Source organism: Ostrinia nubilalis, chromosome Z, assembly GCF_963855985.1.
Source record: "Ostrinia nubilalis chromosome Z, ilOstNubi1.1, whole genome shotgun sequence".
Lineage (NCBI taxonomy): Eukaryota > Metazoa > Arthropoda > Insecta > Lepidoptera > Crambidae > Ostrinia > Ostrinia nubilalis.
Window position 1 is genome coordinate 26,443,896 of NC_087119.1, and position 12,730 is coordinate 26,456,625.

The 12,730-nt window shown below is 34.3% G+C and overlaps 1 protein-coding gene across 3 annotated transcripts in view; it reads left to right on the plus strand.

The window, feature by feature from the left end:
- LOC135086954 (anion exchange protein 3) overlaps window positions 1-12,730 on the plus strand; it is a 45,932-nt gene that overhangs the window by 2,374 nt on the left and 30,828 nt on the right. The window contains exon 1 of one of the 3 annotated variants that reach the window (XM_063981787.1): window positions 3,930-4,035. The exons of the other annotated variants lie outside the window; for them this stretch is intronic. Within the exon in view, the coding sequence (XP_063837857.1) occupies window positions 3,992-4,035 (44 nt within the window). The 5' untranslated portion in view covers window positions 3,930-3,991. Of the gene's footprint in view, window positions 1-3,929; window positions 4,036-12,730 lie in introns of those variants that run through there. 3 annotated transcript variants of the gene reach the window in all.

Sequence of the window (12,730 nt, forward strand, 5' to 3'; positions counted from 1 at the left end):
TACGTTCATTTAGACATGTTAGTTGGACATTCGTTCTATATTTATAAAATTAATTTGTTTTCTTTTTATAACACTAATAATAAATCAATAACGTAGTCTTGTAGTTTTAAATTAAGATATATTTTCATTCCAATACGAAATGATGGCCGCTGGGGCAGGAAAGTTTTTGAGTAGCGACCACGAACCGGAAGACGTGGCGTGGGCAGGCCTCCCACCAGGTGGACCGACGATCTGGTGATGGTCGTTTGAGGTGCCTGGATGTGAGCGGCGCAGGACCGGTCTTTGTGGAAATCCTTGGGGGAGGCCTTTGTCCAGCAGTGGACGTCTTTTGGCTGAAACGAACGGACGAACAAACAAATACGAAAAATACAATTTTAAAACTAGTTTCATGAATCCAGTTTTTAACTCTGAACCATAGTGGTTCTGTTTCCCAACTGATCCCTTACAACCTGTATGTATGAAGCGGAAATGCTTTTCTGGTTAATAATCATTTTCTTAGAAGCTTATACACGCTAAAAATAATTCACTTTTCATCAGAGGCAGCCATTACACCGATCGGTAAATGGACACTAATCGTTTCCGAACTTTCAAGAACTGCCAAAACGACTGCAACGTCATCTATTCATAGATTTTGAATGGAATATTTTATTTGACGTCACATTTCTTGGATGCTATTGCACTAATAATTTTATTATTAATAGAAACATTGAGAAATATAACATATTACTTTCTCAAAGAGATACGAAATGGCATTGACTCTGTCACTATCTAGATTATTTACCTAGTACTTTTTGCGCGGGACTTCCCAACACACCCTATATAATATCAGTAAGATACCTTATCATCATGTCTACGTTTCTTTATTGTTTTAAACCAGCTCCAAAATATTGACTACTGGAAATAAGCTCTACATACATATTACTTTTGTGGTTTCATTTGATCCCAACTATTGTTTCATTTCAAATTCATGATGTTCGGTTAAACATTATTTATTTTAAAATAATATCAACTGAAGCTTAACAAATAATTATTTCAAAAGGTATTTTAAATTAATTACACATGGTTCGGAAAACATTTTCAGTTGGTGGAAACCTTTAAATATGATTACATTTATTTCACGAGAATTATTCAGTTTTAAGCCAAATGTAATTTATTGCTTTCACGTATACCTACGTACCTATTTAAATAAGGATTATTATTATGTTCATTTAGTACATTATTATTGGAAAATCAGCGCCATAATATGGTTCACTCTAGATCAGTGTTTTTCAACATTATTCATGACGCGACCCCCCTAGCATGAAAAAAATGTTTGGACCCCCCCGACCGTTCGCTTTTTTTCATGCCTTTTACGAAGATGTTGTAGGGACCGAATTCTTCAATCTATACAACATTTATGCATTTGCATAATTAGATTTCGGATAAATCTACCTTTAAAACTTTACTGGTTTTTTTATTGAGGTAGATTTTAGGACCTCTCGCGACCCCCCTATAGAGGCTTCGCGACCCCCAGGGGGTCGCGACCCACAGGTTGAAAAACACTGCTCTAGATAATCAATTTATAAAGTCAATATATGTAGTAGTAAAGCCTATTAATAAAGCAAATCAAATTATGATTCAACGAAATTGTGTTATTCACAATTTGAATAAAAATCTCATTTTTATCTATCTATCTGTATTACAATAAAATACGAAAGGGTCTACTTGGGTGGGTCTACAGCACAATCCGGCTTTATTGTCACCTGTTTTTTTTTGACAAAAAACTTTAGGGCTAAAAAAGGGCTGTAAAAGGGCTTTTAAAAAGCCCTTTTACACGTCCCGGCATTAACCCTGCCGCTGCTTCGGAACAATAATAAATGGGCCAGTGCTGAGAAGAAGCAGCGCAAGAAACTTGTCACTATTGTCAACCTCAGAATCTCGATGTACTTAATCAAAATGATAAATGTATGGTCAATACGATCATGGGTTGGAAATAGGTCATAAAAAACAAAATAACATGTCACTCCATGAGCCCCTAAAAGTCTGGGATATCATATTTTTTCAGAAACGAGCGCGAGTACCCAGAATCGACAGTTTAAAGTTAAAACGAAAAAAAATTTTATCGAGTTTACTCAAGCTGTGCTCTCTGAAAGCTAGTCGGCCGTTAAAATTTTTTTCTGCATTATGTTTTTTTTGGATTCCATTTGGTATCGACATCCGTCGATCCTTCGTCGAACTATCCAGTTCGAAACTTTATTTGGCTCCTAAATTGAGTGTTCATAACTACTTGCAAGTGAAACTCATCAAGAAAACCACATAGAAGATTTTTCAAATCAAATCAAATCAAATCAAATTAGTTTATTGCAATTGTAGGTACATATCATACATTGATGGATCTTAAATTTAAACGTAAAATTGTTCAGCTACAATTTGCCAAGCAGATGGCGTGCAATATACATATAAATGGTTACTTAATACTAATTAACTAATTTACTTAAAACCTGTTCATTTTATAATTTTACATGCAAACATTTAATTTTTATGATCACATTTTTAAATTGTCCAGGAGGAATTCGTTAATGGAGTAGTATGCCTTCTCAACCAGAAAGTGAAATAATGCATTTTTAAAGGAAATTAATTCTTCTTTATTTCTTATGTTGTCCGGTAACTTATTGAAAATACGTAGTGCCATACCCGTGACATTTTTCGTGAACAAAGCAGTCTTATGTGTTTTCGAGCATATTTTGTTTTTATGACGTTTACTATTTAATGTCTCAAATAACGATAAGTTCTTTTTAACGAAAAGACAGATTTCCTGTATATATCGGTTGGTCGCAATTTGCACAGAGCTCGAACACATTTCTTTTGTGCTCTGAAGACTGTTTCTCTATCCGTGGAGTTACCCCAGAAGATGAGTCCGTAACGGATCGTTGATACGACATATGCGTGGTATGCTATTAAAACAGTGGGTTGATTAACGAGTCGGGCAAGTCTATATAAAGCATATGAATATTTGTTTAGCTTTTTGCACACTGTTTCTGTCTGAAATTTCCATGTCAAATTATTATCCACCCAAAGACCTAGGAACTTTGTTTTGTCGGTTTCTTCTATTTTTGTGTGTTTAAATTTAATGTCCAGATTTAGTTTATTTGTGTTTTGTTTAAATGTCATGATATGCGTCTTACTTAAATTTATTTTAATATTATTTGAAATAAGCCATTCAATTACATTGGAAAGTATCATATTTATGTCAGATTTGTAGGATTCTAATTTATCTCCAGTAAATAATATTGTACTATCGTCAGCAAATAAGGTCATTGAGTAATCTGTAACTTTAGGCATGTCATTAATGTAAATCAAGAAAAGTAATGGTCCAAGGATACTTCCTTGGGGGACTCCATACTTTACCAGTTTTCTTTCAGAACAAAAACATTTTTCTATTTTTAATTTAGGACAAATTTTAGTGATACTGGTTATTTGGTGTCTGTTAGTTAAATAAGACGTCAAAAAATCCAGCATATTACCTCTTATACCATAAAGCTCTAATTTTTTTAGCAGAATGACATGATCCACGTGATCGAAGGCTTTAGTCATGTCCATATATACTGCTGTGACGGGCAATTTCCTATCTATGCAAGTAAGTACTTGGTTAATCAAGTTGTATATTGCCATATTAATATCTTTGTTTTTCCTGAAACCAATTTTCAATACTGCTAATCTACTTATGTATTAAATTTAATTTACTTTACGAGTAAAATGAGAGCGGATATAATAAGTTTGTTTAGATTTGATAAAAACATTCGTAAAGACAGAAGTGAACAGAATTAATGCCCTGCCAAGGAATCGAACTCGCTCCCAACACGAACGCACGAGTTCGCACATTCGTCCGATCCATTTGTCAAACCGCATTCATTGCCAAGTTGGTTGTCCGACCACGTGCGCAGTCGCATCTGGGTGGCCGCGCTGGCCAGTCATGGTCGGAACGAGAAGTGATCTGTGAAGTGCCGCCATCATGCCCGTGACGTACTCCCGCGCATCCGACGCGGCGCACCAACGGTGAGCGACTGGTTCGAATTCAAACGCGGAATTTTTATTCAAATTCATAATTAGAATTCCTACTTGATCTTCCTTTTTTTTTCGAAGTTAAAAAGTTTGTTCAAATTGCCAGTGTTTTGTTTTATAATCTGTTCGTTTAGAGGTTTCATTTAATTGTGGTGTAAAACTAATTTGAATTTTTATGCGGGTTGTGAACGGACATTTTAAAACAGGTATTTTAAGTGTGTTCAAAACGGTCACAATCACGACCAAATTACATAAAGTAGAATTAAATAGCAACAGGTTTGAACGCGTTACTCACGTTACGTTGAATTGAGTCAATGAAAAGATAAACAACAAATAAACCGATACATGTTTAGCACAATCCAACACATTAGCTGTTCGTTATCACGAATCGTGATGACGAATCACGGAAATAATAAAAATAAGTGTAACTATGTCACTTACCTACGGTACCATAGCGTACAAAATATCGTGTTATTATTGGGTTAACATAACATAATTGTAATATTGATAAATTCGTCATGGTGTTTCACTTAACACCATGAACTTAAACTTTAAGTAGGTACTATGATAGTGAGTGAAAATAGTTTGCTGAATTCTTTCAAAATGCGTGAAGGTCGTATGGAGTTGAGGATTAGCATGACAAAGACTACGAATTCCGAAAACACCCGAAGTTGCATCGAGAGAAATAAGTCGTAGAAAAGTGCGCACTGCCATGCGACGCTGAATACTTCTAAGCTCTCAGTATATTTTTATCTCTCAAGATTTGACAGTGCAGAAACCATCTATAAATGTATAAAATAAGGGAAGGAAAAAGATTTTTTATGCAGAGCAAGATAGGCATTTTAGTTATTAGATAATCAATTACTTAGTATATTAGAAAAGTCAAAACGGTAAAGTTCTCATAACTCTGCGACTAAAATAATAACCCATTCCGAAAAGTAAAATGTTATATTGACTAAAACTATGATATTTCTAGCCACCATTTTCACAAAACAATAAAAAGAATATTTTTCAACTCTGAAATCATAATTTTACGCTGCTTTGGGTATCCGAATGGCATAACCGAACTGCTTTTAACGCATACTGTAGACCTCTGTTGATTTACAAAAAAATGATGATAAAACAAAATATTTTGCTTTTTGTTTTGTGTGGTAAATGAAACAAGGTGGTAGGCCAAATCCTGCATTTGCCTCTAACAGAAAGGGTCCTATATGAATAATGGACATTAAATAAATAAATAAGTAAATGACCTGACGATGATGAACCAAATCATATTAAGCTCTTAGGGAATCTTGTCTCAGGATTGTTTGCCTTGCGAGCGCTCTATCATATTTTTGTAATATTTTAACCAAATTAAGTAATGAGATTGTAAGAACCTAAATAATAAATATAGTGTTAAATATTGTGTCAATGCTGTATTAAAATATCTTCTAGTTAATTAAAACCTAATATGTATCGCAATTGTTGTTCCCCGCATATAAATTAATAAGCACTAAGAATGAACATTGATTATTATGTAAAATAGCACATAATGATGAAAATTATACAGTTTAAAGTTGAAATATTTTAAAGTTTTTATGAATTTTTTTAACGAGTATTTTTTTATGAAATATTTACAAAATCATGGCGGAAATTAAAAGTGCGCTAAAAACATTTTATGGTCCATATTCGTGCGGAAAGGATAATATTGGTTCCTGATCCAACGTTTTCATTTCAATGGAAATTTACTCGTACGAGATTCTTTAAAATAAACAAGTCTGCAGTTTAACACACACCATGGAGAGGATAAATTAAATACCATGGGTGGATGGATTTTGTTTGCCCATCGCAAAAAGCACCGGACGGCTTTTAATAAAACTGTAGTTACATTTTATAGCACATAGCTAGGGGTTTAAAAAGGCTTTTTAACGAAATATACGCAGGCAAAAGAAGTCAAATTTGAATAAAATAAATATAAAAGGTTCCAAATATGTTTCTTTAATATTTAACACCACTATCTTTAGATAAGCCGTACCAAATTAGTGGGAGAGAAATATTTGAAACGTGTAACATATGTATTAGTACCTAGAAAAGGATCTATTTAGAATTTTGCTATGTACTATGCATAGGTTTTTATTGGCGGTCAAGCTGTAGATCCTGGCTACACAGGAGTTGCAGTGGTGGGAAAGAGAGGTGGGAATAGTCCCGTTATGTACTATGCTTCCAAAGTGTCATTTATTTATGTGTTTGTGTTGCTAAAACAATAAATAACACGATAAAATTCCAAGGAAAGTACAATAAGAAAACAATTTAGTTCATTTCCATTTAAAACTATTGTAGAGACAATAAAAATTATATTAATTAGTTTTTTAATCCTTCCCAAGACTTAGTTTTTCTTTAAAATCTTATACCAAGTTTAGTTCTATATTACTTTAACATTGTTCTGCGGACAAAATATCTGAAAAAGAAAAATATTAACTTTTTAGCTCAATGACATGTTACTAATTCTATTCCGTTTCAATTGTGCTGTAAGTATTTGTGTGTAATTCTTGCTTACCAAATACAATTGAATGTCAAAAGAAAACACTTTTTTGATTCTCTTACAAACTCACAGATATAATATTTTAAACTATTCTGTTGCATTTTTTACTATAAGTGCTATATGATAAATATCTTATTTACCGTTTTAAAAAGATTTTGTTGCAAAAATCCCGTGAAGTGATAAATCTTAAACTTAGAGATGTTTAGTCGAACTACGAAGAGATTTTAAGATTCTTTTTAACATTAGGTGGCGCCGAATCCAAAAAAAACTACATGACGTGATAAACACGTGAAAGTTGAATGTACAGAGTGGTAATAAGTGGCGTATCACGCCGAGTATTTCGATACTGTTGCCACGAGTACGTTCCCAGTGGAATCCGGCATTTCTATACAGGGTGGAAACGATAAGTGATCTCACTCGATTATTTCTAAACTATACAAGATATCGAAAAACTGGTTACTGATCCTAAAAGTGCTTCACGAGCTCTTTCCAACGGTATCAATAATAGGTTAGAGAATAAACTGAAGCTATCAAACCATTCAATATTTCCATCTTCCATAACTACTACCACAGTCATGGCACTAATCTCTTGAGAATATAAAAGCAAGTAAAGCCTAAAACTTATGTTTATATAAGAATAAAATTATATATAATCATAAGAAGAAAATAATTTTAAATAAGAATGCAATTAACGAGTTTATTTTAAGTTTATTATTTGATAAAAAATACATTTCTAATATTGTGTTGGCATACATTTAGTATGGAAGCATGAAACCTTGAATTTTCGGATAGTTCCGGTTTATTCTGTAACCTTAATTATTGGTACCATTTGAAAAAGCTCTTAAATCACTTTCAGGATCAGTAACCAGTTTTTTGATATCTTATATAGTTTAGAAATAATCGAGTGAGATCACTTTCTTATCGTTTCCACCCTGTATAGTCATAAGTAGTTTAAAGAAGTTATATCGAGTGCGCTAAACACGCGCTCTAATCGGGGCAATAAACAGCGCGTGCGGCGCCAGGCCGTCTGATCTACGGGAACCAAGATTTGATTCTTGTTTATTTTAACTGCCTTTTACCCGCGGTTTTGCCCGCGTGTAATTCTATCGGTCACAAAAGATTTTATCTCACGGTTGTGATCTAAAAGTGGCGTAAAACTATCCTAATTTTTTTCCTAGGATTCAATAAAACAAATCATCTTAATCGGTTTACTATTTTAAGCGCGAAAAGGTGAAAAGAAAGAGACAAAATTATTTTCGCATTTATAATATTCAATACTCAATACTGTATTGCATATTAGTAGGATACAATAAGGCTGGGTTGCACCATCTTACTTTAACTTTGACAAACGTCAAAAATCTGTCAAACGCCATACAAAAAAGCACCGGTTATCGTTATAGTTAGGTGGTATAACTCAGCCTAAGTATTAGGTACTAGTATATGGATTTAAATATCTTATATATATGTCACCGTAAAATTGTGAATTCCGTCAGATTATAATCTGACGTAGTTAAATTACAATCTAACCTAACCTAACCCACTGTTAGTTTACAATCTAACGCGTTATATTATAACTGACAGAGTTCACGATTTCATGTTGACATATGTATAATATAACGCGTTAGATTGTAAACTAACAGTGGGTTAGGTTAGGTTAGATTGTAATTTAACTACGTCAGATTATTTGTTAGTTACTCCACTTATAACTCAAGAACGGCTGAACCGATTTAGCTGAAAATTGTCAGGGAGGTAGTTTAGAGCCAGGAGAAGGACATAATATGATACTTTTTATCCCGTTCGAAATAAAAAAAAGTCTGCTTTTTTATTGCCATTAAGGCGGAACAAAGTTCGCCGGGTCAGCTAGTTTCGAATAAAATAAAGACTGCTGCTATGATTCCACCTCTATTAAAGTTCCTATTTATTTATGGATATAAAAATATTTACTACGGGTATATTTTTAGTCTTCTATGATCCAATTAGCTATAATTGGACTCTGCTGATCCTATTAAAGACTATTTTTCTTTTTCTATTTCGAGAATAAAAATTTCTTGAACATACTTTTTTCTTTCCTGCGGATCCCCAAGGATTTTAAAACCTCGTACTAACTTTGTTTTGTGTCTGCGTTCGCATGTCGTGTTACAAACATTTGAAATGAAGAAAAGGATTCTCTATGCATACATTTCATATAAACTTTACACAATAGATACTTTAAGTCGTACGAGTAGTAAGTAGATAAGAAGTAATGAAACGACATACGGAACAGTCATGCATATCATCGGGTATCAGTAACGGTTAGTATCGTTAACCCAGCGTTGTAAATATTGAGTATTTAACCCTAAAAACATTAAGACCAAATTCGGTAACTAGTTAAAAATAAAACTGCTAAAATTCACTGGTTTACTCAGCTTAATACCCTTAAGTCTAAAAAATTACATTCTTTGAAAGGTATAGTACCTGCCTACCTTAAAATCAAGATGTTATGTTTAACGTGATAACAATTTTAAAACTTGTTGGCCCCAGTTTTTATCACGTTCCCAGAAATTCACAAAAGTTCCATTTAAAGGGATAGTAGGGAATTTAGTGCAAGAACCCCTCCACTTTGGTATAGAAGGCTCATTTTTTCACCAGTTGTTCTTTGGGTGCTCCTGAGTAGATTTCCGTCGGTAGACATCGGGAGCCCCCCCTGTGGTAGCAGGGGGAGGGGGGGCAAGTTTCCTTCTGCCGCGCTTCACTTTAAGGCCCATATCTTCAAAACTATGGGTATAAGGGCAAGTGTGGTGTCATTTTCGGATAATTAAAGGATGGCGAATTTATTTCTAGAACAAACTTTTTGCCTTTTCATACAAAAAAATAGAAATATGGAGTAAAATTCACAAAAACCAAAAAGTATTTTTTTAAATAAACGTCGTTTACTTTTAAACCACTGGAGATAATCTAATAAAAAAAATATGTCCTGAAAGCTACATTTATCAGGATTATAAATATGTACCATTGTATGGTACTTTTTTTGAAAAAAGTAGGTGAAAAAAAATTTTTCTTCAGGACACAGCGGGCGAATTTTAATGCGCGTCGGAAAAAAATATTTATTTTATCCATTAATTCATACTATTTGGTTCATAAGCAAGTAAAGATGATTATTTTAGAATTTATTTAGAGTTCCTGGCACACCATGCTACCATGATTTGTATTTTTTGTTCAATTAATTTTGAACTCTATGTGTAAGACATAAGGTTGAAAATAGTTTAATCACATTGTATTAATGAAAATATCATAAGAAGAAAGCACTAAATAAAGAACTTGAATTTGTCTAAACGTCTAATGATTATTATTATTATTTTAATTAACATTTTTATTTCTACATACTATTGTACCAGTGATAACGGAAAGGTAAGTGTGAGGAAAGTGAGGATTGATTATTATCATTGTACGGGAGATTATTTTTAACACAAAGGCTACGGCTGCCGGCTGTGACCATTATAGTTGTTTTTTCAGACAGCACCAGAGCTTCTGCACTACTTCTTGCACTTACATCTCACCATTTCCAGGCAAGCTTCGGCAGCTACGGGCAAATCGGTCCATGTAGGCTCCATGTTGCTATCGACTCTGGTCCACACCCAACCAGTCGGATAAAGGGAAGACTGAGTCGGTTGCTTGCAACTGATCCTATACGCGAACCCCTTGATATACTGCCAGTAGCCAATGCTGATACAAAGCTGTCTGGGTTATTTTATGTAGGGTCACACCTAAGCGTAGTCCACAGCGACCCATTAGGATCTTTATTCTCCCTTTTTAATTCCCTATCATCCAAAATAATCCTATCCATTAGTAAAGTGAATTAAGCGTTTGAGTGAAAGCCGCCTAATAGTCTTCTGATGCCGGATATCCTGACCCAAGCAGACCCATCCTTACAGTATTAAGTGTTTCATGGACTCCACATTGTATTCCACATGCTCGAGAGCTTCTGTTGTTAGGCCCATTTTTTGGGACATGTGATTCGTTCCATAATGCCCAGTTTGCGTACCTGTAATTGCTTGGGCATACCTTTGAAAAGTTTTCTTCATGACCCTGTATTTCCCTTTAGGAATGATTTGGAGAGACTTATATCGTTGGAGCTTTCCCATTCAGCCCTGTTATTCTTGGATATGGCCATATTATGGCCATGAGCTACCTAAGCTTTTAGATAAAGGTACCTACTATCAGTTCTGACCCAATAGGTATCGTCTCTGACCCTTGTCTCGCTAGACTGTCGGCTCTCTCATTGCATTCGATCCGTGTATGTCCAGGTATCCCAATTTAGGGACACTTTGTCATGCCTTCAGAGTTTGTTCATCTTTAAGATTGCATCTAGAATACCTAATTCTAGACTCAACCTTCACTGAGGCGATGGTTTTGTTTGAGTGCTGCCTAAGGATGTAAATATTGCGTTTCTTACACCCCTGTTTTTAATGCACACATAATTATAGCGTAGAATTCAGCTTGAAATACTGTAGCAAACCTCCTTAAACGTTCAGTGTTTATTACTACATGCTTGACTATGAACGAGTGCTGTAAGTGCCTACCGACCTAGGCAGTTTTGTATCAGTATATCAAGGGCAGTAATTATGTCCTTATGATTTTTTCAAATTATTTAAAATTTAGTTGGTTCAAGGGGTTCGCGTATAGGGTCAGTTGCAAGCAACCGACTCAGTCTTCCCTTTACCCGACTGGTTGGGGGTGGACCAGAATCGATAGCAACATGGAGCCTACATTGACCAATTGCCCGTAGCTGCCGAAGCTTGCCTGGAAAGAAGTAGTGCAGAAGCTGGTGCTGTCTGAAAAAACAACTATAATGGTCACAGCCGTAGCCTTTGTGCTAAAAATAATCTCCCGTACTATGATAATATCAATCCTCTCTTTCCTCACACTTACCTTTCCGTTATCACTGGTACAATAGTATGTAGAAATAAAAATGTTAATTAAAATAATAATAATAATCATTAGACGTTTAGACAAATTCAAGTTCTTTATTTAGTGCTTTCTTCTTGTGATATTTTCAATAATAAAATGTATTTAAACTATTTTCAACCTTATGTCTTACACATAGAGTTCAAAATTAATTGAAGAAAAAATACAAATCATGGTAGCATGATGTGCCAGGAACTCTAAATAAATTCTAAAATAATCATCTTTACTTGCTTATGAACCAAATAGTATGAATTCATGGATAAAAGAAATATTTTTTTCCGACGCGCATTAAAATTCGTCCGCTGTGTCCCGAAGAAAAATTTTTTTCACGTACTTTTTTCAAAAAAAGTACCATACAATGGTACATATTTATAATCCTGATAAATGTAGCTTTCAGGACATATTTTTTTTATTAGATTATCTCCAGTGGTTTAAAAGTAAACGACGTTTATTTAAACAAATACTTTTTGGTTTTTGTGAATTTTACTCCATATTTCTATTTTTTTGTATGAAAAGGCAAAAAGTTTGTTCTAGAAATAAATTCGCCATCCTTTAATTATCCGAAAATGACACCACACTTTTGCCCTAATACCCATAGTTTTGAAGATATGGGCCTTAAAGTGAAGCGCGGCAGAAGGAAACTTGCCCCCCCTCCCCCTGCTACCACAGGGGGAAAATACCGACCGACGGAAATCTACTCAGGAGCACCCAAAGAACAACTGGTGCAAAAATGAGCCTTCTATACCAAAGTGGAGGGGTCTCCATACAAATCATTGCACTAAATTCCCTACTAGGAAGTTCATAAAGCCTAACTATTACTAACTATTAATTTTTGTACGCATCCAACATCTTTTTAAAATTAAGCACATGAAAAAATGTAACAATCAAATTGCAAATAAAAAAGAAATGAACATTCAAAATTCGAATGTCTAACAGACCAGTCTAAATCGGTAACGGAGAGAGTGGCCGCGGGAAGGTTAAAACAACGACTGGCGATAATTATAGACCATAAACAAAACCCGACTTTGTCACTAATGCTCACGTAGTGCATAGTTTAATTGTAAAGCTGTGCTCACACGATACACAATGTTCGTACTTTTTTATTATACGAGTACTTTTGTCTAGAAAATAAAATAAAATAATGTATAGAAACTTGTATAGGAAGTTTTATGTGGACTGTAAAAAGAAATAAAGAGACAAATCGGCTGTCGTAATTTTTAAAGT